The sequence below is a fragment of the Pocillopora verrucosa genome, chromosome 10, assembly GCF_036669915.1.
Source record: "Pocillopora verrucosa isolate sample1 chromosome 10, ASM3666991v2, whole genome shotgun sequence".
Lineage (NCBI taxonomy): Eukaryota > Metazoa > Cnidaria > Anthozoa > Scleractinia > Pocilloporidae > Pocillopora > Pocillopora verrucosa.
The window spans coordinates 3,310,637-3,334,106 of record NC_089321.1 but is presented as its reverse complement, the minus strand read 5'-3'; the positions used below and the strand labels follow the sequence as shown (position 1 = coordinate 3,334,106).

At 37.8% G+C, this 23,470-nt stretch overlaps 1 protein-coding gene across 2 annotated transcripts; it reads left to right on the top strand.

Moving 5' to 3' along the window:
• The first annotated feature begins 166 nt into the window (after positions 1–166).
• On the top strand, positions 167–17,748 carry LOC131782144 (collagen alpha-1(I) chain). 2 transcript variants are annotated; one of them, XM_059098860.2, is made up of 19 exons: positions 167–348; positions 1,668–1,697; positions 3,055–3,451; positions 4,878–4,932; positions 5,137–5,175; positions 5,300–5,334; positions 5,829–5,953; positions 6,132–6,275; positions 7,063–7,144; positions 7,728–7,954; positions 8,736–8,810; positions 9,330–9,694; positions 10,009–10,593; positions 10,985–11,154; positions 11,505–11,687; positions 12,588–12,888; positions 13,503–13,697; positions 13,987–14,075; positions 14,419–17,748. In XM_059098860.2, exons 1-19 carry the CDS (start codon positions 315–317, stop codon positions 14,459–14,461), a joined length of 3,174 nt encoding a protein of 1,057 aa, XP_058954843.2. In that variant the 5' UTR covers positions 167–314; the 3' UTR covers positions 14,462–17,748. The 2 variants fall into 2 exon arrangements, with proteins under 2 accessions (XP_058954843.2, XP_058954842.2); XM_059098859.2 differs by having other exon boundaries at positions 6,129–6,275.
• The last annotated feature ends 5,722 nt before the right edge of the window (positions 17,749–23,470 follow it).

The following is a 23,470-nucleotide window of genomic DNA, read 5'->3' as shown; positions in this document are numbered from 1 at the left end:
TCGGGCAAAATGTAATTAACCAAAATGCATTTCGGCCGGGTTATTATGTTGAGGTTGTACGTTCGGGATAGATCGCGGGATGAATCCCGCAAGATGTTACCATCCCATCCCATAATACCTACAAACGTAGCTTGTAACCTCGCCTTACCTTGCATTCGAACAAGAATCCATTTCAATGAACATGGCGCGGTCGTGTTGCAGCTAAACCATCAACGATAAGACCCTTTTTTCAAGTTATCACGACCTTGTAGCTGCCATTTTATCAATCCTTAAATGTGTAAAGCATAAAGGAAGAAGAATCACACTCTTTCCTGATGTCAAGGATGGATTTTTCAGAAATCCACGAAGGTAACGTCGGTCCAATTATATAATGACATTTCAACCTGACAATGCGCGTATGCCACAGCTCACCTCGTGGTAGATCTAAGGCAAATAGTTTGGTTCTAAACTTGGTGACGCGACTTTAACACTATCTGGAAATTACTTTGATTAATTTAGGCTATTAAAGAGGTACTTTTGCGTATGGAGTAGTCCAAGGGGATGTTTTGAGTTTGACGACCAACTTTGAATAACAAATTTACTCTACTGGATTTTTCGTTTGCAAGTTTAAGATATCGAGTCTACCGTGGAGGAGAATGTGTTTAGACAATCAACAGCTCGAAAAACGTTTCTTGTTGAAGAATCAGTAAGGTGGGACATTCAAGTGACAAACAGCGGACCAGTTACACGCTTAGATTGAATTTTTGCATGATCGAGGAAGTAATTGATCAGAAATAGCGTTAAACGTTAACAGACTGGTTCGAGCACATATTAATAACTTCGGACATGAATCAGGAGGCAAAATTTTGGGCTAGATTTACGCGTAGCCCTTTACTTCTTGGATATAGAAAACAATGAAAAAATACAACAGATTGTGTTTGGAACCTCAGCTCTGTGTTGGAGTAGAGCGGGCTTATGTGGAAATCTGTCCAAATTTTGTCATAAGCCCCATATTGGTAGTTAAATACACATATATGTAGGTATGCATAGGGTTAACAATTGTTTAAATTAATGAAAGAGCAGAAGTTATTTTCTACAACATGTAGATATATATCCTGACAAAGGAGAAAAAGGAACTTGAACATTTTGTTTTGACATCTTCTTTTACTTAGTGTGGATATGAATTTTAACAACCTCCTATTAAGGGCTGAAATTCAGAGTTCTTCGTCTGTTATTGATTATCATTTGATAAAAGTGGATAGACTACGGAAGGGAATTTTTAAAAGCTGATGTTAGGAATGTTTGGCTATTTCAGAACAAACTTTCAGAGGAGGGTTGGGAAGGAGGAGAGAAACTGTTGGGTGTGAGTGTGTTAATATAGTTGAGAATGAATCTATGCTGCTGGGGTAAACATTTCTATTAGATGTTAGCCCTTGTACTCCCAAGATCTAACTAATACTTCTCTATACCTTCAACCATATAATCCTTTTAATTATAGCACTTAGAACTATTTGTTTAGTCTAACTACTTCCCATTCTGTACATGCTATACATTCTATAAAGAAGGTGATGAAAATTATTTTACAAGTTGGCACTCAGATGGCACTCATTTCTGCAATATGTTTAAGCACACAAAGGAAGCACAAGTGGTTTTTCCTCTAAGAGTATCGTTTTTTTTGTGATTTACAGATGAACTGGTGAGTTTGGGAGTTGACTTTGGTAAGTATTTTGTCGATGAAAGTGCTCATAAACTCCAGAAGTGATTAAAGAAGTTCTCCTTTTTATATCCATGCATCATCCAGCAAACAGGAAATGAGAATACTCAAACAAATAGTTGTTAACTTTATTGAACACAAATTTCTCACAATTAATTTACTAGGAATAACAGGGTGTTCAAAAGAAACTTATTACACTGAATGACGAAGGCACATGTGTTGCACATTTTTTCGACCATGCATACCAAAAAAAACATCTATGTGCATCTGACTACCCAGTGTCTGAGTATGAAATTTGTTGGCATAGTTAACATATATGTGAGCAGTACTGTTTGTAACAGCTAGAGGTGAGAATTAACCCTCCAACTCCCAGAAGTGATCAACATGAAACTTCTCCCCATAATATCCTAACATTAACCAGCAAATAGGTAATGAGAATATTCAAACTTATCAAGTAGAAGTTTTATCTTGATCTAACACCAAATTCTCATTACCACTTCACAGAGAAATGTGTAGCAGCTTAGGGGAGAATTAATAATTTGATCTTGGGAGTCAAAGGGTTAACAATCAGATCTTGGGAGTGAAAGAGTAAACTGATTCATTTCATTTTAACCTCTCAACTCCACGAAAATAAGCTAAAGCTTTAACATTGAACATATTCTTGGTACAACTCGCATGTGGTTGAAATTTTTTTCCTTATTCCTAGCTCCTTATGTTGGTCATAACTCAGGGCGTGAAATTACACCTAATATGGGCACCAATGTGACTAAATTTTTCACTTTTGTGACCAAATCCTGAAAATTAGTCGCCAAATTAGCAACTAGAATGTTTCATCATAACCTTACTTAGAGATATAGTGAATTACCCCTTACCCCTTTATTCATTTAACTCTACAATTACTTGTTTAATTAACCACTTGATTGATATTATGCAGATTGTATGAGTGTAGCATTGAAAACATAAACCATTGATAGAAATAAACAAACACCTCATTCTAAAAGATAGCAAAAACTCAGAATATCTAACTGTTACAAGTAGCATCCATTAGATTGGGTAAGGTCAGGCTTACTGCAAAAAAAAAAAAAAATCAACAAGTTGATGAAGTATTCCAATGTCTAGAATTTTTGTCTAGTATGTGTCTTTTTGTCTGATACCTGAATAAGGAATGTCCAAAAGCCCACAAGGCCAGTGGCATGAGATAACCTATTAACAACAGACTGAAATCAAAATGGCAGTTACAATGCTTTTAAACTGTACTCTCATTTGATCATTAAGTAGTGGGAAAGCAAAAGTCCCATGAGTGACACAGTAACATGCCCTCAAAGAATGTTAGCTTAACTTAGCTACAATTATTTTCTCAGAACATGGAAGACGAGGCCCAAGACCACCTTTCCGACACCCTGGACCACACCCTTTTCCCCCATTTGGTCCAGGTGGGCCCCATGGACCTCGCATGCCCCCAGGAGGTCACATGCCTAGACCACCAGGTCCTATGATGATGGGACATCCAGGTCCACACCCACGTGGACCCATGGGGCCCATGATGCGTGGCCATATGCCAGGCCCTCATGGTCCTCCAGGTCCTATGGGGATTCCAGGACCCATGAGAGCGAGGCTCCCTATGGGGGAACATGACATACCACCTCCATGGAATGACAGGGGAAGAGGAAGGAGGCCACCTGGCAAACCACTACCTCAGCGACAACCAAGTAGAGAAGCACCAAAGCCCAAAAAGTCTATAACACCTGATAAAGCAAAGTATGGACATAATATTAGTAGAGGAGGAGATTTAAAAAAGGGGCTAAATTAGGCACTGCTCAGCACCCCCACTTTGCAAAAGGTTTAACATTTGATTATGAAAGGCTGATACGCAAAAGGTTTAACATTTGATTATAAAAGGCTGATGCTCATAGGTCATCACTATGTCAGTCATAATCACAAATTGTGGGGTCAGTGACTTGCTACACACTGATTTTTAGGGGAGTTAGTGGTGTTTTTGGAAGTGCCAAGTAAGTATGTTTGGGTTAAGGAATGTTTTAAGCAATAAGTCCAGAACCTTTGCCCCAACATTTTTTTTCGGGGGTGGGGGAGTAACTTTTACAGTTCCTTAATGTGGGGATATTGCAGTTGGGTAAACTATTACCATAGCAACAGTTGAGAAGGAAATCATGGTAAACTTTGTTTTATGGAATATAGCTAAAAATTCCATTTACATTATTTCTTATTAATTTGCAATTGAGGAAAACAATCACAATCATTTTGGGTCAATTGTTAAAGTTTTGTGGCTAATTTTCTTGATTTATACTACAACTTCAGTAAATCTTATATGAAAAGCTTGTGTGCTCTAACATGGCTGGTGAATGACTTTCCTTCAAGAAGCACAATTGTTAAACAAAAACCACAGATTGAATTCTCTGAATTTATTTTTCCTTAGTAACTGTTGCCGTGGTTAGAGTTGACAAACTAAACAAAATCATCCCACACAAAGTACCTGCCAATGTTTCCACCCCCCTCCAAATTCAATTTTATCTGGCAGGGTTGTTTTGCATGTATTGCCAAAAGATCACGCACACATAAATATTGGTACTTTAAAAAGTACTTCACTGCCCCTTGTGACCAGTCACTGACCCCTCAGTTTTTCACCATAACTAACGTTGCAGTGATCTCTGGGTATCAGGCTACCATGATCTGATGTCAAACCTTTTGTGTAGTGAGTGTGCTAGGAGGTTGACTTATCTGACTTCTCCTCCTGGACTGTATTTTGAAGGATAGGCTAAAAAATAACCAACAAGACTTCGCTAAATCAGAAGTGAATTTGAAAAGATTTAAAGTTAATTGCAATCTATATCCCCAATTTACATACAGTCATCAGGTCACAAAATATAATTTTGTCATGTGGAGAGAACAGAGTGGAGAGGTGGATAAAATAATAAATTGTATAGTTAAGTTTCAGAACATCCTCTTTTTCACATGATTAAGATACCTCTTTTTCCTATTGTAAGTAAGCTGGCACACAACTACAAATCTTAATAATTTACCTTGTAAAAAAAACAAAAACAAGAATAGCAACAACAACAACTATAACTTTACCCAGTATTGGTGTTCTGCTGTCTCTATATTTAACTGTTTGATAAGTTTGGTCAGCTCTTCCCTGACATTCATTGAAATTTCCCATACTTTCTAGAAAAGAAGAGTCAAAACCAGCTGATGGAGAAGCTAAAGGTCCTCCTGCTAAAAAGGTATTTTGAATTGATTTAGTCCTATTGAATTGGCTGGCTGGTGACTTTATGTAGCAATAAAGTCAATTGTGCTGTACACTATATAGGGGTATAAGTTACCACCTTCTTTATCAGTCTCTGTTTCAAAATTCTAGACTTAAACTGAGGGTATTCTTTTGATATGCAATGTAGAAGTGTTTGGGGACTCTCTTTTTAATTTTTCAGCCTAAAAAGGAAGATGATGACCTGGAGGATCTTGATGAGGTAGAAAATGTTTTGTTAACCCTTAACACACAAATGTCAGTATGCATATTCTCCACACTTTTCCCCATACAGTTCTTAAGGTGCTAATTTTTCTTTTTTCTTTTTTCCCCCCTCTGCTGTGTAGGAAAAGTTGTTAAAGAGTGATGATGAAGGTGAAGGGTGAGTTACACTTGAACATTGTTGTTTTTATCACAATTAATTAATGTTAAACTATTTTGATTTAAACAGTATAGCTACTAATGAAAAAAACATTTACCGTTTGTATCAAACTCTTTTAAATCACTCCTCAAAAATTTAGATCACATGACAGTTTCTTTAGATAACCAGGAAAGTATCAAGTCAAGTCAAATTAAAATGCTGTTGAAAGAATCCCTACTCTAGTGATTCTTTTCCCAATAGTTAGTGATCAGGAATTCCTATTGATCACATCACAAATTATCATGTTTAGATATATGAAATTCACTTGTGATGAGCTCATGCAAGTTGTATACATTATGATATGATCATCATTTTCCTTTTTCTTGCTTGTTGCTTGTAATAACCTATGAAGGTGTTCCACGCCAGTTTGTTTTTGTTTCTTTTCAATGTCTTTGTCCAATTGTAGTCATATGCAGAGTTGTCTCTGATATCAATTCTTGACCCCAATTTCACAGGGCAAATAATGTTGATTTGGATGCTGTGAGTATCCATGGTGATGATGAACTGGATGATATTGATAAAGAGATCAAAGGCCTGTCAGAAGGAGCAGCTGAAAACAGTAAGAAGACAAATTCAAAAGGTATGGATTTGTAGGGTGAGCTTGTCAATTCAGCTGATCACATGCTTGAAATTTCAGGGTACCCAAGTCTATTTGATTTACCAAATTAATTAATCAATTGAAAAGTTTTCTATATGTATATTATATTACCTTGAAACTGTTATCAAAATGACTGAAAATTTGATGTTGTTTACAGAAGAAGTTAAGAAGGAGCAAGTCACACCTGTCAAAAAAGAGATAAAGAATGACAGTGACAGTGAAGATGAGGGCAAGAAGGACAGACAGCGCTTTAAGTCCGAGCGACCAAAGGAGGCACAGTTCAAGATTGAAAAGCATGAACAAAGTATGTGGAATTTGTATCAAATGTGATTTTTGTTTTTTTTAAATATAGTTGAACTTCCATTCAGGAGTACTGTTGGGAGTAGGAATGAAGGGAACATACAATAGAGGTGTACCAGATACATTTAGAGCCACAGGTGTTAGAGAGAATGATGGGCAAGAGAGGTGTAAGAGACTAGAGAAGGAAAAGCAAAAGACATGAGGGAAATGCAACACTCTTTAAATCTTCTTCTCATTAATCCACAATGCAATGCAGTAGTGCAGTGGGTAGGGTTGGTTAGAATAGAGGAAAGTTGTCCCTCCCCCCCCCCTTTTTTGCCTTCTCCCTCCCCTCATTTGTGCCCTTTAAATGTAGATGGTCCAAAAGAGAGAGAGAACAGAGTAAAAGATGAAAAAACCCTTATTAACCCCTTATGACCCAAGACAGCTTTGTTAATTCACCATAATTTCTGCCATGAATTTTGCATAATGCTGGTTCTGAGGATTTGTTGTATCCCTTAGTTGCTAGTTTTGAATCCTTTACTGTCATCACCAGGCCCTAGTTGTTCAAAGGGTGGAAAATGCTATCCAACGGATAAATCGCTAACCAGTGGTTAATTGTTAGCAAAAATTATTGCACTATCCATCGGATAGGGACTTTTCCAGTGGATAGTACTATCTACCCTTTGAAACAACCGTCACTGTTTTTTTTTTAATGTATTATCGGGAGAATCTACTGAGTAGTCATCTGAAGTATCTACTTTTAGCCTTTTATACTAGAAGCAACATAACTTCTTTTTCTGTTATCCCAGAGAGAGAGTTCAAAAAGCATGATGACAGAAACTGGAACAGAAGAGATGTTGGGCGGGGCCGTGGCAGAGGAGGGCCAATGATGTATGTATTAACAACACACAGCAGTTATTTGTTTTGATAATTGATGCAGTTTTTTTGTAAAATGTACTCATCATTGTCACCATGAACAGGAATGTGTAATTTACTCCTGAACTGAAATTGATAAGTTGGGGGTAGTAGCCAAAGCTTGTTTTTTTCCCACTTAACCCTTTAACTTTCAACACTTTTGGTGTAAGATCAATACAAAAAAATTCTACCTGATAAGTTTGAACATTCTTGTAATGTGTTTGCAAAAAAAATGTACAGATATTTTAGGGAGAAGTTGCATGTTAATCACTATCGGGAGTTAAATGGTTAACCCTTTCACTCTGTGGATCTAAATATCATTTTTCCTTACAGTCTGCACTACATTTCATATGATTTTGCCTGGACGATTTGACGTTATATCATGCAATATACTCTGAGTGATAATTTTCTTTTGTCTCATCATCGTTCTGCTTAAAAAATGTATTGATATTGCAAGGACAAAAAAAAATTATTTTTAGACACTCTTGAGAGAAGGGGTTTATGAAATGAACAATAGAGCTTGTTTGAAATAGGCCTTGTTGTTTCATCATTACTTCAGGGGACCTCCTCTACCAGGAATGGTTCGGCCAGGAATGCACCCTCCTTTTCCACCTAGAGGGCCAGATCCTTTTATGCATGGCCCCAGACCTGGTATGGGGCCAGGCCTTGGAGTAGGACCAGATCATGGCCCTGGTCCCCGACCACGCTTCCCACTTGGACCCAGTGGACCAATTCCTGGTCACATGCCTGGACCCCCAGATGGCCATGGAGCCTTCCCCCCACCAAGTAAGTTAAAACACTAGTGTTGCTGATCTTCTCTTTTCAAAAATTTTCTTCTCGTAGTTGTTAATTTTTAAGTTCCTTGGTCAGCTGCCAGATGTAGTTCAAGTTTATTATTGAAATCAGTGCCTTAAGTGTTTACTTGTAGTGACATGGAAGATGTGTAGTGTGCCTCTTTTATCTTGATTTTGGAGGGTTATCAAAATATGGCTCCACCCTCCAGGGAACAATCCCTCTCTCTTTTACTTTTTATCCAGTTTAAATCCTGTTGATAGCACAAAGGCACTCATTACAGTGTTGGGATACGGCAGCAAGTGCCTATTTTAGGGTCCCTTCTTAAATCTTTCCCAAATTGTGGCCAGGTACATGAATGATCATCTTCCTTCATGCACCATATGCATAAGGAATACAACTTTAACTGTGTATTAAGACACACAGAGAGTTGATTATAAATGTTTTAATAGCTGCGTAGTTGTACTCATTGTTATCTTCCAACTTTATTTCTTTCCCTGCTGAATTAAGTAAGGTATGATTAAAAAATCACAATCCTTTAAATAGTTCGCTGTCGTAGTGTCTTTCTATAGAATTGCTTAAAGGAAGCTGTGGGGTTCTTATTCAATAGGGTTCTTGATCAAAGGAAGGTGCTAATTTGAGGACTTACAGTAGCAATTCCTAATTCTTCCTCTCTGCCCCAAATTCCTGGTGTTACATGATTGTAGTGTACTAAGACACCTTAGGTAGTACAGAATGTCAGCAAGGAACTGAGAGATATGCTTCTTTATAACAGGGCCACCTCAAGGAAAAAATATTCACATCAACCCACACTTTAGACCTCCTCCAGGGGGAAGAGGAATGCCAGAGGGTGAGATATATTTAAATCATTTTACAAAGTGAAGTTGTAACTTTCTGGCCGCTATATTTTAACATCACCCAGCAAACCATTTAGAAGAATTGACATCTTTTACCTTAACAGAGTTATCTTGATGTGACACCAAGTTTTCTTTGATGGACATAGGATTGTGTCACAAAGAGAAAGGATATAATGTTTTTTTTATTTTTGACTATTTCTTTTGTCAGTTCTTTTGTCATCTTCAGGACAATGTACTTAAATTTGAGCTTCAAGGGAGAAATGTATTCCTATATTAGACTGTAAAGTTCGTTCCATTTAATGTACAAAAACTGTTCTCGTTAATGTGTCTTAATTGCATGCATTAAGAAAATTCACAACCATGTGAAAACCCTTTTTTTCCTTCCTTTAGGGTGTTTGACCTGTGTGTTAACATCTACATGTCAATCGTGAGGTCATAAGGAATTACACTGTTGTTACAACATCTCGTAAATTTATACTGAGTAAATGCACTGTTTTGGTTTAATCTTGCAGGTCCGCCTCCCATGCGAGGGCCACACCTTGGACCTCTCAGGCCTGATGTGCCAGGGCCCCATATGGCAGCTCCTCACCCAGGTCCCATGCGCCCAGAAGTGACTCTCCCACCTGGCCCTGCTGGAGATTTTGGACCCCGCGGACCTCTTCCAGCTAGGGGGCCTCATATGGGTCTAGAGCAAGGACCAAGGCCCAGCATGGGACATGACCCAGTAACAGCACCGAGGCCAATGGGCCCAGGTGGACCAGGTCCCATGCAAGGTCCTGGACAAGGTCATGGGCCAAGATCTGGTCCAATCCCTGAGAATGACATGAGGCCCCCCCATGTCATGGGAGGTGGCACAAATGCACTGTCACAACCCAGGGTAAGTTGCAGATTCTTTGACTCAACTCTTGATTGATTATATAAGAGCATCTAAAACTGCATTAAACTTGACAGCTGTTAATTTGACTTGCTGCAAAATTTACTTAACTCCACATATGGCCAGGGAACAATGAGGATCTTATCACTCAAGTTATTTTACTCTTAAAAAGTTTTGAAATTCCAGAAGTTTCATTACCTGACGTGGAAAAATCGCAAAAATGGAATGACTAATAATTAACTCAAACTTAACCAAATTCCAGTGATGTCAAAGTTTCCTTCGGAAAGTAAACAGAAATTTTCTTTGCTAATTTTAAGGGGCCTCCCCAAGTAACACCCAACATGGTCCCTCCACATGGTCCTCTACCAGGGCGTGCCCCAACAGCAGGGGGCCCAGGTGCATTAGCACATACTGGAGCACCAGGGGGACCTAGCCCCTTACCAGGGCAGCAACACCCAGCCATGCCACCAAGGGGTCCCACACAAGGAATGCCACCAACAGGATTACCTCCTGGAGGTCAAGTACATCCAGGTGCTTTACAGTCAGCAATGCGACCACCAGCGATGAACCAACATCCGGAAGTACCCATGTCGGAACCAGAACGAATTGTCATTGGAAATCGTGTGACAGTGTCTAATATGGATGTCTCCAATCCCGTAATGCGAGGTGGAATACCACCACCTGGTTACAATGCAGCAGCAGCCATGGCTGCAGCTCAGGGAGCTAATTTAGCTGCTGCAGCTGCAGCGGCGGCAGCTGCAAGACAACAGCAGTTTCCTTACGGACAGCAGTATCCTTATGATTATGCAGCCGTTTATGGAGCAGAGTGGCAGCAGTTGATGCAGCAGCAGAGAGATGCAGCTTATGCTGCGGCAGCATATGGTCTGGAGAAGCACACCAAGGTGAGGTTTAATGATGAACGTATAACAGTAAACTGTGGGACATGCTTAACCGAGCTATAGGAAGTTTTGGGTTTCTTATGAAACGTAGAAAATCGTTAACTGAAAACTGGTTGTGATATGACCTGTCATTGAAAATCAAGAAATGTGAACAATCCCCGAAAACTTGAACTTACTCGCGGTGTTGTTCGTTATTTTAAGGACCATAGATAAAAGAAATTTTCAAACCAGTATAGCAATCCTTGTACCAGTTGAGTTTTCAAAAACTCCAAACGATTTTAGGTAGTAATGAGGAGTACTAGGGGGCGGTATTTATAGCTGGTACTGACTGAAAAAGGGAACACTGCACTTTAAGAGGCAAAGGTTGTTAAACTTTCCAAACTTGTCTTCTTAGAGTCACAAATCAAAGAAGCATCATCGTCGTTATAGTGCTGACAGTGCGGAAAGTGACTTCAGCAGTGCATCAAGATCGGCATCAAGATCAGCTTCACGTTCTTATTCCAGGTCACCAGCAAGGTCTTGGACTCGTTCACGTTCTCTATCGCTGTCCCGGTCAAGGTCGAGGTAACCATTGAATTGTGAATTGAATGTCATCGCCAAATGAATCGTGGAGTACTTGTCCTTTGCTTCAAGTGCTCCATGAAAGCAGAATATTTTGGAATGTCAGTTATTACGTAAAGGAAAAAAAGTGCATAGAGCACTAAAGTGAGTGTCCAGAGTAACTTGGGATTGCTTTGGTCTTAACTTTGCCTTCTGATTGGTTAAGAAAACCCGTGCAATCATCTCAACCAATCAGACTCAAAATTAACAACAGTCGCGTTTTCCCGCGCTTCAAACAGTTTGTTTTCTTTCACTTTGAGTTCTCATTAGCCAATGATAAAGTAATTTTCTTGTTGGTACTGGTTTTCTTTCAGGTCGTCGTCAAGGTCAAGGTCATTCTCAAGGTCTGTTTCACCGCGCACTCCGCAAACAAGATCTCCAGTTGTTCGCGCAGCTAAACCAGGGCCTCATCCGAGAAGGGTAGACAGTCGCAGAGAACGAGAGAAAGAACGGCCTGACAGGAGTCATGAAAGAGAAAGAGAACGAGACAGAACAAGGTTTGTAATGTATTTTTCCTCTCAAGTCAAAAACCTTTATTCAGTTTTAATCTAAAGGAGAGATTTTTCTTGATGAATGTCAAAAGGTGAGCCAAAGCGTCATAGAGTTTTCTTTTGATTTTACTAAAGGGTATTTTTTTTGTATTCAAAGGAAATTCACGTTGTACATAATTAAGGTAACAGTCTTCATACAGGAACTTTGTTGCTGTTAAGGTGTGGCTAGGTATTAGTGAATGGTCAAGTTTGTAAAAGGTTAAGTTACCCCCTAAACCTGCCGCAACATGCTGCCTTTTCTTGGATACAACGCCATCAATATGTTTGTACTGTATGCTTGATGCCGAAACTGTTGCAGCAGCGTAAAACAATGTGAACATTGTCGGTTCATGTGGCAAACTCTTAAATACAACAACGTTAACATTCTTAGTTCGGTTTATTTTGTCCAGAAGCTGACGGGACAAATAAAAACAATGTGACTGGGCTAGGCTTATTGGTCATTTACTGTCGTAAATTAAATCGAGTGAACCTAGGGGTAACTTGCGAGCTTGTAGTCTGATTGTCCAGGTGAGTGTAGTCCTGAGAAGGACTGTTGTCGGCAGTAGTGACTGACGTTTGGACAACCTGAGCGGAAGTCATCGCCAGAGTCAAGTGGAGAATATTGTCTGTCAGGTGTTATTAGTTCGGTTTGTGTTTGTGAGTTCAACGAAAACTTGAGTTTAAGCCAAGCCAGAAGAGCACCGAGATCTTTGCAGAGGGGATTGAACCAGAGTTGTTGTCATATTCGTCTGACAGCGCTTTTGTTAATGATGAATTCATTCGCACGTTTTCCGCTCTATCACTCAAGTGAATGTAATACAGTAAATGGTTTGTGACTCATTGTTCTCTGTTCGTAATATTTGGCAGGGAGCGGCCTGACAGGAGCAGAGATGGTTACAGGAATCGTGAGAGAAATGACCGAGAGAAGCCTAGGGAGAGGGAATCACATGAACCACGAGAACCACGTGAACCCCGTCATGACAGGCCTAGGGAGAGAGAGCGAGAGAGGGACAGAGGAGATCGCGAGAAGGCGAAAGAGAGGGAACGGGAGAGGACAAGGGATAGGGAGAAGCCAAAGGAAGGTCATCGAAGAAGTCGAAGTCGAGACCGATCATCTCACAGACGAGAGAGCAGGGAGTCCAGGCATTCTGAGAATAGTGCCTCAAAGGTTGGTGGACAGACTTAACCATGTGGTTCAGCCTTTATGCTATTTTATTTGTCTATTTTATTGATTTTTTTCTTTAACTCTCTTCATTTTTACAAGCACGTTGAATTCAAATTTTTATGCAATATTGATTGTATTTCAATGGACGCAAACTTAATGTGGTTGTAATCTAAAACTTCGTATGCTTGCTTCCAGGCTCCTAAGATTTAGCAAGCTCAGTAAAAAACTGACCAATCCTATAACTGGGAAAGGGCAATGAACTGCTTCCAATTTGAAGTTGGAATCTTTTTTCCCTCAAGTGTGAATGCTGTAAATACAAAGAAAAATAACAACAACAACAACAAAGCGAATGGGCCCTTTTTACTTTAGATATCTAGTCAGTGTCTTTTCTTAAAGTATAAAGCACAATCTTAATAAGGCTCGACTATCAACCGCCTTTCGGGAAATGAGCTTGCGTTTAACCCCCGATGTCTCGAAAGGATTGGGGACCGCACGAAGACTGGGTACGAATGATTCAGATCAGAACTCTCTCATGCCTGAAAGCCAGCACTGATCATGGTCCACAATGATGTAATCTTTCCAAAATCAATGCGAAATGCAACCTTTTTATTTTGCAGCGGATAGTTGTTGGACCTTCTGAAAGCAAGAGTAAAACATCTGGTTCTACTCCGGACGCTAAAGCCAACCGTGTGGTCGTAACCAAGGCTTCAAGCAGCGGGAAGCCGTCAAATCGAGTTGTAATTGGTTCTTTGCCGGAAGCGATAACACCAAGCAGGTTAAAGGAGCTTCTGCAGGGCGTTGGTCCAATTCAGGTACAGAAAGAGTCGTCAAGATCAAAAGACTGATTCCCCTAACAGATAATAATGCATTTCTCTACAGGCCAGTCCATAGAATTAGAAGCTTTGTCCTGACGTTATTTCCTTTTTGACATGTAATAGAAGACTAACGACAAAAATAAGTTACATCTTACTTGAACTGAATCAAATAATTATGAATTTCAGTCTACGCGTTTTATGAAACACATTTCAGGATAAAGTGAGCATAACAATTATTTTTTTCGTGTGTAGCCTTTAGTGGAATATAACATTTTTATCTAAACAGCAACTAAAGATGTCCACGACAAAACACAAAGCACTGGTGACGTTTGAGAAGAATGAACATGCTCTGGCCTGCCGACGAAAATTTCATAGGTACACTTTGTTTACACTAGTGTTGATCAGTTGAAATATTTCAAGATATTGAGACTGTAATATTAAGTCTGCATATGAATATGGAAGCGATCTTCGCAATGATGAACACTAGTTAAGCAGTAGGGAAAGTAAAGCCTGAAAAAAATTCAAGCCTGTACGGGATTTGAACCCATGTCCTCTGCGATACCGGTGCAGCGCTCAACCAACTGAGTTAACAAGCCAACTAGGAGCTGGTCTGCATATTGTGTTTGAAGTGGGTACAAATGTGCACCACAGCAAAATCTCGACAAGGCTTTATACTCATTTAACATCCTTTTTTTTCAAATCAATTTTTTTTCTCCAGGACTGTAGTCGATGACAGCCAAGTTACTGTTGACTTCCTCTGATTTTTTGAAACATATTTCACAAGGATTTGCCCTTTGTGGTCTGCTCCCTTGTATGTAGTGTTGTAGTTGTACTGTTGTGTTATTGTGTCTGTTTTCATAAAGCCTGGCATTAGTAAAAAACTCTGAAATTTACTAAGGGTAAATCTCAACATCATAATTCCATCTATCTAAAAACGAGCCTTTTCTAGAACGTTGTGATTCTTTATCAGGTACATTTTTAGTATGCGATTTTCTAGAAAAGTAAGCTCTAAAGATTATTGACGCTGTTGATATTCTCATTACTAAGCACTTAAATGACAAAACTGATTAAGATAAATATACAGCAATGCTTACAAGGCTCACTATTGGGTTATCATAAGTGATAGCCGGTGGCTTTTATGGGATTCGTTATTGTTTTCAAAATAGTAGTTACCTCCTCACTGTAGCCATAATTAGTAGTTTTTAGCCTTGTGACTTTAAGAAGATTTATTATAGACGGAGAGAGAATCAAAGGTTATGTATAGTGTAAAATCAACCAAAAGGGGAATGGCGTTTAAATTTCCTTATTTGTTTAAATTTTTTATTTAAACAAATAAGGAATTTTTTTAATGTCAAGTTTAGGTGTTAAAAGTTCTGTATTCTGAACATGAAATTCATCATTCAGCAAAATTTAAAGGGTTTAAATTGAAGTCTTAAATTGAAGTCTTAGAAATTTACTGTTAATAGTTATAAGATGTTTTACGGAAGATTCTTCCAATTTGAAACAGTTTTGTTTTTTCTTATTATGTTGATATCATGCAAGAGTTATACTACCCTTCAGGGAGTGACGCAATTATCGCTGTAAGGAAAACGTTGATCATGTGGCGGTAGACAAACATGCAGTGGTTCAGATTCAAATTGCTACTTCATATTTTGAATATATTTGATGCGTTATGAATAGCAGGGGGTACAAACATTGGGTGCAACTGAACTTAAACTTCATGATAAAGGAGGGTTTGTTTTAAACAGTTCCAGTGTTTCACTGATTGGGGCCTAAAAAGTTCGTTGTTTAATTTTCAATAAACAAATCAGGAGTAAACATTCAAAAACAGCAATTACTACCTGCTTCTTCTTCCCTTCAGTCTACTTTAGTAGTGGAAATACTTCGTTTTGAGGAGGAAGGAAAAAGTTACCTTCCCGTGCAAATTAAGTAAGGCCTTTTTCAGTTTTATTGTGATGTTAATAGTTTGGTGTATGTTTACGTTGGCGAAAATTTTCAATTTCTCAGCTTAACTTTCAAAATCAAATTTTAGAAGTAACTGTTACGAAGTCACACTAAGCTGTAAAATAGCTTTGAAGAGCTTGCTTTTTTTTAGCTAGTTGACCCTATAGCGCTTACTCGTATACAACTTTCGTTTTCTCTTCGCAATTATTGCATAATTGATCTGCTTCTTCTACAATTTTATTGTAATATATTTTTAGCAACTATTCACGGAAGTGGAGGCGGCTAATTGTGGTTTTGTTTTAGTGTATAATTAAATAGTGAGATAGTATAGCACCAAAAGATGATTTCAACTATTTATTCCTGCAACGATTATAACATTTTCGGGCGCGAAGCCCGCGTGCGTTCCTGGGAGGTAAATAGCGAAGGATATTCGGGGTTTGAGTAACCAATTAGAGAGCACCTTCGACGCTATCCACTGTTTTAGTATATACTAAATATATGTATCCTATCAAACACCATATGTGAAGTTTGTAGGAAAAAAATAAGAGGAATGCTCGTTATTGATTTTTTAAAGGCACTGAATGTTTGACAAACTGTCAACGACAAAAAAGGATTTTGTGCTTTTTACTATAATGTCACAGTTTTGAACGACTATTACTTGAAGCCACGAGTATGTATTTAAAAATTGGCGTGATTATCGTGTACAGATTAGTTGTTTGAAAAGTTGTGCCAGGTTTTATGATATACGTGTTGTACTGTGTGGTTTAAATGTTTCATCCCCTTCAGAAGATTTTGTATTAAGTACACAGTTTGGAGATTAAGGCGATAGTTAGAAGACTTTTAAAAAGACTGAAGTTCAAACTGTTGAAAGCCAAGTTTCAAGAGAATACATTTGCTTGGAAGACATTATGGCTTGCCAGAGATACAGCAAGGTGGGGCCTTGGAAATGTGCTCTCTTTTTCACCTGATGATGTGGACGTTTACACTACAACCACAAATGTTGGATGAAACAGGCTCACATAAGAACAACACAGTTGGAACTCAGGGAGAAAGTCAGGTTTTTACAAGTATTTGATAAATTATTAATTGCTGTGATCCACGTGTGTTATGTCAAGGCTGCATGGTAGAATGGATCGTTACGTTTTTGTAGTAGAAGATAACAGAATGATTAAATTAAAGACAACACGGAAGGTTTTATTGCAATAATATACTTGATGGTGATACAAGCTTAAAATAGTGTGTTGCTCTGTCAGCTATATAAACTCGCTTTTGTATCATGAGCAGTTTGTATGAAAACACTGAAATCCGTAGATGTAGTTTTCAGGCGTAGACCTTCGTATTTTTCCCAAAAGGCCAACATGGTTTAATTTATTTAAGTTATCTAAGAGTTGAAGTAACACCCAGCAGAGACAAATAATCATATAAAACATTTTTTTTTCATTATCCGATAGAAGTGTTAAGCGAGGCACGTCTTTTGATCTGGGCTACTGGCTTGTGTTATTGGCATCTTGGCTTTGTTTGCCTTTTCTTTTCATGTATTTATTTGCTCGTTTAACAAATTAACTTTTCCAGTGATATATAAATGATAGTTTTACCCGATGAATTCGTAAGCATAAAGTTATTACTTTGCTGGTACTCTAATTCTCTGTATTTTAGATTTTTATTCATTGCTTTGCATTTATTTGCTTCAAACTCGATTTTTCTTCTATTCTTGCTATTCCCATTACTTTTGCATCGCAGCCTTGACAGTACCAGTCGTAGAAAACTGGGTATTGTGTTCGTAGGACTGGGTTATAACATGGGCTCTTTGTTTTTGCTTATTGTCATCTTTTCCTCTGGTTCTTTATTGATTGGGATAATAACAGTATTAGAATATTCATTTGTGGTTATGAAATCAATAGTAAGCGCCATTTCTATATTTTTTATTTATAGCATCTTTAAAATTAATTTTATTCCCTGGACACTTAAACGATACACTATTTCCTTCTTGCTGTGCTCATCACATTTCTTTTACAGTCACAAGTGTATTAACCTTAGATAACCTGTTCATTGTTGTTGTAGGGTGCTTGTCTATGCTAAACTTTGCCTACAAGCCTTATAAACTGATTTTTTACTAGGAAAGAGAAAAAAGTGTTAAAAAAACTTTTTTAGGCCATGACTTACTTCAAGTAATTAGTAGGGATGTGTGACTTATCCTTTTACCTCTTTATGCACTGGTCACTTGATAAGTCATAAATAATGATGGTAGACTATTAACACTCAGGTGTAACAACCATAGCGATCTTCGTTGTGTTTAGATAGAAAATAATTTGAGATTTTAAGCTTTTATACAACTTTTATTCGGTGATTACTTTGGAAAAAGCTTCTTTACTTGCCCTTACAACACTTGTGATCTTGTTTAGAGTGTTCTCCGCATTTGTTACCTCTCAATTTTCTTCCTAAAATATTTTATTGAAAGTATAAAGGAAAAACATATGTACGTATAGAAAATTTTTTGGGGGGGTGGACGGGGGTGGACGGGGGGGGGGTGGGGGAGAGGGTTGTCCCGACAACTGGTTGCTACGGATTCGTGATCCCATTAAGGATTGATTTGACACGCAGTGTCATAAGTAATAATCCTGAAAGGTTTGTCGTGACAGTTACTAAAGCAAGTGGTGGTTTATTTTTCTGGTATTGCATAAATTGAACCTGTTATGAGTAATATTTGAGTGTAAGTCACCGAAAAACACTACTTTTTTTCCAGGGTATTTTAAACCATGGAAACCTTTCAGTTTTGTTACTTGTGCGTCGTCTTGTTCAATTATTGTATTTTTGTGTTTTTTATTAATTCTGCTTTCATGTTAAGTTGTCAATGACTAGTAACGCCCCAATACTTCACTGGGATCTTTGGATTTAATTAAAGGGCCTTTCTATCCAAAAAATATGTTATTTATAGACTGAAAATACTATACCTCCCTACAAAAAACCCTTATTGATGGATAAGCATGTGTTATCAATAATAATTCTTTTGCAACATTTATCGGTGACATATTTTCTACTGAATATTTAATTATTAACTCTTTCCAGTTAAACTGGTGAAATACATTCTTCCAAATGGATAAATTTTTTAGACGTTTTTTACTACAACTTGTTATTGAGATATGCCCACATTCTTACACACATGTATCCGAAATTTTGTAACAACTAACATTTTTATGTTTGTATAAGCAGAGGTATTTTTAAATGCACAGTCCTCAATTAAATAACATATATGATATAACTACAAGGACATTAAAATAGCGAACTGAGAGAATCGCTTTCACAAAACTAAATGATAACTATTAACGCAGTGGAACAAATTGTATCATTGCGGACAAAGAATGGGGGTAACATAATTATTTTTATCATAGTTTCGGAGTACTGGCTGCCCAAAAACTTTCGTGCCCCGAGATTTGTCAATGATAACTTTTCCTTTAGTAGAGATGGTGTTGAAATCACTCTCTCTCTGGGTTAGTGTAACTCCTTTGCTATATTCTAGAGAGCTTAGCTCATTTTGCATGTTAAACATAGATGTTTGCCTTATGTGAATTGTGGAAAATATTTTTACGAAATCCGTTTAATTTCATAGTATTACAGATTAGATATTTTTCATGCTTGAAAGAGTACCTTGTGAACATCAGTGGTATTAATGAACACTTTGACTTTGCAGGAATTATTTTATTTGGGTGCTCTTAAAATTTGTTGTCTATAATATAGGCTTAGTATCGTTTGTCTGTATCAGACAGCTTGAAAGAGATGTAGCCTTATCTCACAATGAAAGGCGTTATTAACAACCCTTTTTAAGCATGTAGTTACATATTATGGTCACTTTGCAGGTAAAAGGACTTTTCTATGTGTTTATATCAACGATATTTGGTGGTACATACATTTAGATGTTGATAATGTGGAGAGGGGGGACTGTTTTGATCTTCTATTTATTTCTATTTTTGATTTATGTGTTTACATGTTAACCGTGCCATTTAATTAACAATATTTTTTCTGGTTGGTATCACAGAATAAGACTGATAATTCTTCCTTGATAAATGCTTCCACTTAATCTATAAGGGGTAGGAGGGGGTATTTTCTAATGTATTTGCCTTTCAGGAACAACCAACTTAATTCGATAGATATTTTCTCAAACAAAGTACTTTAACTATCCTAACTTGTCTTTTACCTGACACTTGTACCATTTTTCGAACTAATGAGTTCTTGTTTGGCTTAAAATATGTAAATGCTGTTTTCTGGGCGGTTATTTTATCGGGATGTGATCATTTCTACATGTGCTTTCTTTATAAAATAACACGGTGAATGTAGAGTTTCTTTTCCTTACATTCACGCACGTAGGTTTTGGATTAACTTGAAATCCATATACTGACTTAATTTTTCACTTTGATATGAAATTCTAAAAGTATTTCTGATAGTTTTGGCAACTTTAAAAAAGCTTTGTTCAAACATTTCCAAACTCTGGGTGGAACTCGTTTTTAGTCATATTTTCTCTCCATTGGGTAGAAAAGCTATTGTAGCAACAAAGGAATGAAATCAAATGTAATTCTTAAATTACGCGCAGATTCCGCTGTTCTGAATTATTTCTTACCTTCATTTTTCCAGAGAAGGGAAGAGGTGCATTTTGGAATGCGCATAAATGTTTACATTTGTTAATTATAACTTAACATGAGTTATGCGAAGAAGATTCCTTTCGTTCTATTTACCACCAATTCGAATCATCAGTGAATGCATTGACAAAGTTTGTTAATTAAAGACTTTCGCGGCGATTTCGTTTTGTGAGCAGGGAAATTTAAGAAAAACTTATACCATAAGAGCTCTTGGAAATTAAACAATATTAAGCTAAGCTATCTCTCCCTGTATTTACCTCTCAAGCTTGTTGTAATAAAAGGTAAATTATTTCTCCTTGCAAGAGAAGAGTCTGAGTTAACTTGAGAGAAACTAAAAATTTTCTCCCTTCCGGGAACCCAATAATTTAAATTTGGCTTTCCTAATGATTGACCCTTTTACTCTTGTTATCCCCTCTTCGCTTGTAATTCGGTTTGCTAGATTGTCAAAACTTTGACACAAAGGGTTTTGTCTGCAGCTTTAGAGTTTTTTAATATCTTTGGATGCACTCAACTTAACCCCTTGAACGCATAATTTTCCCTTTCCTTTCCTTTCCTTTTCCAAGTATTGGAAAACGACTTCCAATTCAGTTTATCGCTGCACTGAAAATGAAAAGAAACAAGAAACATGGATCTCCAATACGTGTCTCCAAATGACGTTTAAATCGAAACTAACATATTTGGCAAAGAGTTAGGAATACTGCGTTATGTAAGAACCTCGACTTCCTTGTCTTCGTAATTTTACGTAAAATCCATTGTGTGGCCATATTTCCCATTAAATTATAGCAAGAGAAAATGAACAGAAATCTTTATTACCCATTAGTAAGTCGTATGATTGCATTACATTCGGAGCGAAAACTTGGACTGTCTTTGTCCTTTTAACTTAACATAGAACCCATGCTGTGGCGGTTCCGGTTAGTGAAATAGCCACATACAGTCTTGTGGCCCTATTTATAATTAAAGCCCTCACTGAAATTGTACGTCGCGCTGGCGCGTAAATTGGTGTAAACGAAGATAAGTGGTGTGAGTCAGTTCCTCCAAATGAAGTGGTTTTGTTCGACTTTGTTCTGTCAGCTTAAGATGTGAATATGCAAATCACGACGATGATGAAGACAGAAATCATCTGAAGAAAGGACTAAGCAGTCACGTGAGTTACTTAGGAGAAAAACTCAGTTGAAAACCAAACTTTCGTGTATCAGTCAGTATTTCGCAATAGCTTCATGTGTTCACTTACCCACCCTAACAAGAACATAAAATGCGAAGATCCAAACGGAAACATGAGTAAATTTAAGGCGAGAATTGCTTCTCTCAGAGACGCAATTCGAAATAAGCGCAACATTTTTGTTAACGACGGGTGAGAAGTGTACCGAGTTATCAGCACCATGCCATAAGAATTGTTGCATTCGATGTAAGAGAACGCACACTATTAGTGTCGTTTTTCAGTCTCCCTGGTTGTATGATAACCCGCGGGTAGCGATCCGAAGCCACACCGTTCAAGCTTTTCGACGCCATCTTGGATTGCCCGACACACGTGGCCTCGATCTCATAGGGGTATCTGAACTCGCCTCGGTTTGAATACCTTGGGTTTTATCGAATAAAACGAGTCACAACAAATTAGAACTGTGAGCCAAGCCACTATACGATGTTCGTCGGTTTCATTGTACAATGGATTTTGATACGCAGAGAGAACGCCCTTTACTAATTCATGATTATTGTTAGTCTTAATCATTTTAGACCATTTGCTTTTCAATTTTCTAGTTTCTCTCATCCTTCACGATGGCTGGAATGATGACACTGAGACTCGGGTTTGTTCTTTAGCCGGCGAGGCTTTCTGCAAAGAAAAAAATTACTGTCCGGGTTATAGGCCACAAGGAACGGACGGACATACTCATTATTCCTAGAGAGCGAGTTGTGGTTTTCAAAAATATCCTCTTTTTTACTATTGAAAACAAAAAACTTAGTACTCATTGACATAATTAGCATTAAAGAAATGCTAAGTTTACTAATGATGGAATTCTTGAGAGGTGAAGGGGTGCATTTCTCTTGTCAAGCCCCAACCCAGCGGATGACCTGAAATTGCACATATATATTCAAAGTCAAAATTATTATTAGGTGACAGAAATGACTACTTTGGAACTAATTAAGGTACCAATTTCTGTTGGTTAAAATGTCAAAAACTTTAAGCATGGTTCTTTAATGTCTTCTGATGGGGAGTCTTAAATCTGCGAATGTAAACCATGAGTGATAATATTAAAAACTGGCTATGATTTATTAGTTTGCAGGCCATGGTATATGACCTCATAATTATCATACTTCGAGTCCTGTAGGTATATGCAAAGTTTTTTAAAAGGTTGGCAGAGCTGAATAACATTTGTGTACGCACTGGGCTTTGGCGCGGAAAACGGACTTTGAGTTGTTTGCATGTTTGATTTTCCGTTCTGCTGCTACCAAACGTTGTTTCTCCTTACCGCTTTTCTTTTACAGAACAACCTCCGAAAATACGGAAATACCTTCAACGACAACAAAATGCGTCGCTTTTAACTGCCAGTCCCCATCTTTCCGCAGATTTCGCTGAATTTTAAACCTCGTTCGTTTGAGCCGGCGTAATTGACCGTATACCTATGACGTGGCATTTTGTTATTCGGCTCTACCGCAAAGGATTTCTTCCTTTTTTACAGATTGGGTAATGTTTCTTTGGGTGTTCTTTGAAAGACATTTATTTTTGACGATCACTTGGCGGATATGAGATGGTACCAGGCGACACGCGCGTGATCTTTAGATTCAATAGCTTTGGCTGGTTTTGTAGACCAGGCTTCTGACTCATTAGATCATGTTTAAAGAATATTCATACATGATCTTGTCTAAAGTATGGGCAAAAGTGTACTTTAACAACTTGTCTTCTAGTAGCTATGGAACGTAGTCGGCGCTTTTAGGTTATTAAAACGTTTTAAACCATGTTGGCCTACCTCTGCTCTTAGTTATTAATCTCTCTATCTTGGTATCGCTTTTCCTTTCATAAACTATAATGCTGTTGATATTCAGCTTCTCAGACACCTAACATTAGTCTTGTGTTATTCTGATACATTTTTATACCCTTTAGTCTCTTTAATCTTTCCTTTCGATTCGAAAAATGGAATTATTATTGGTGATAAGGGTTTATACCGTCCTTAAATGCTTGTTATAATTGGCATAAAGTGA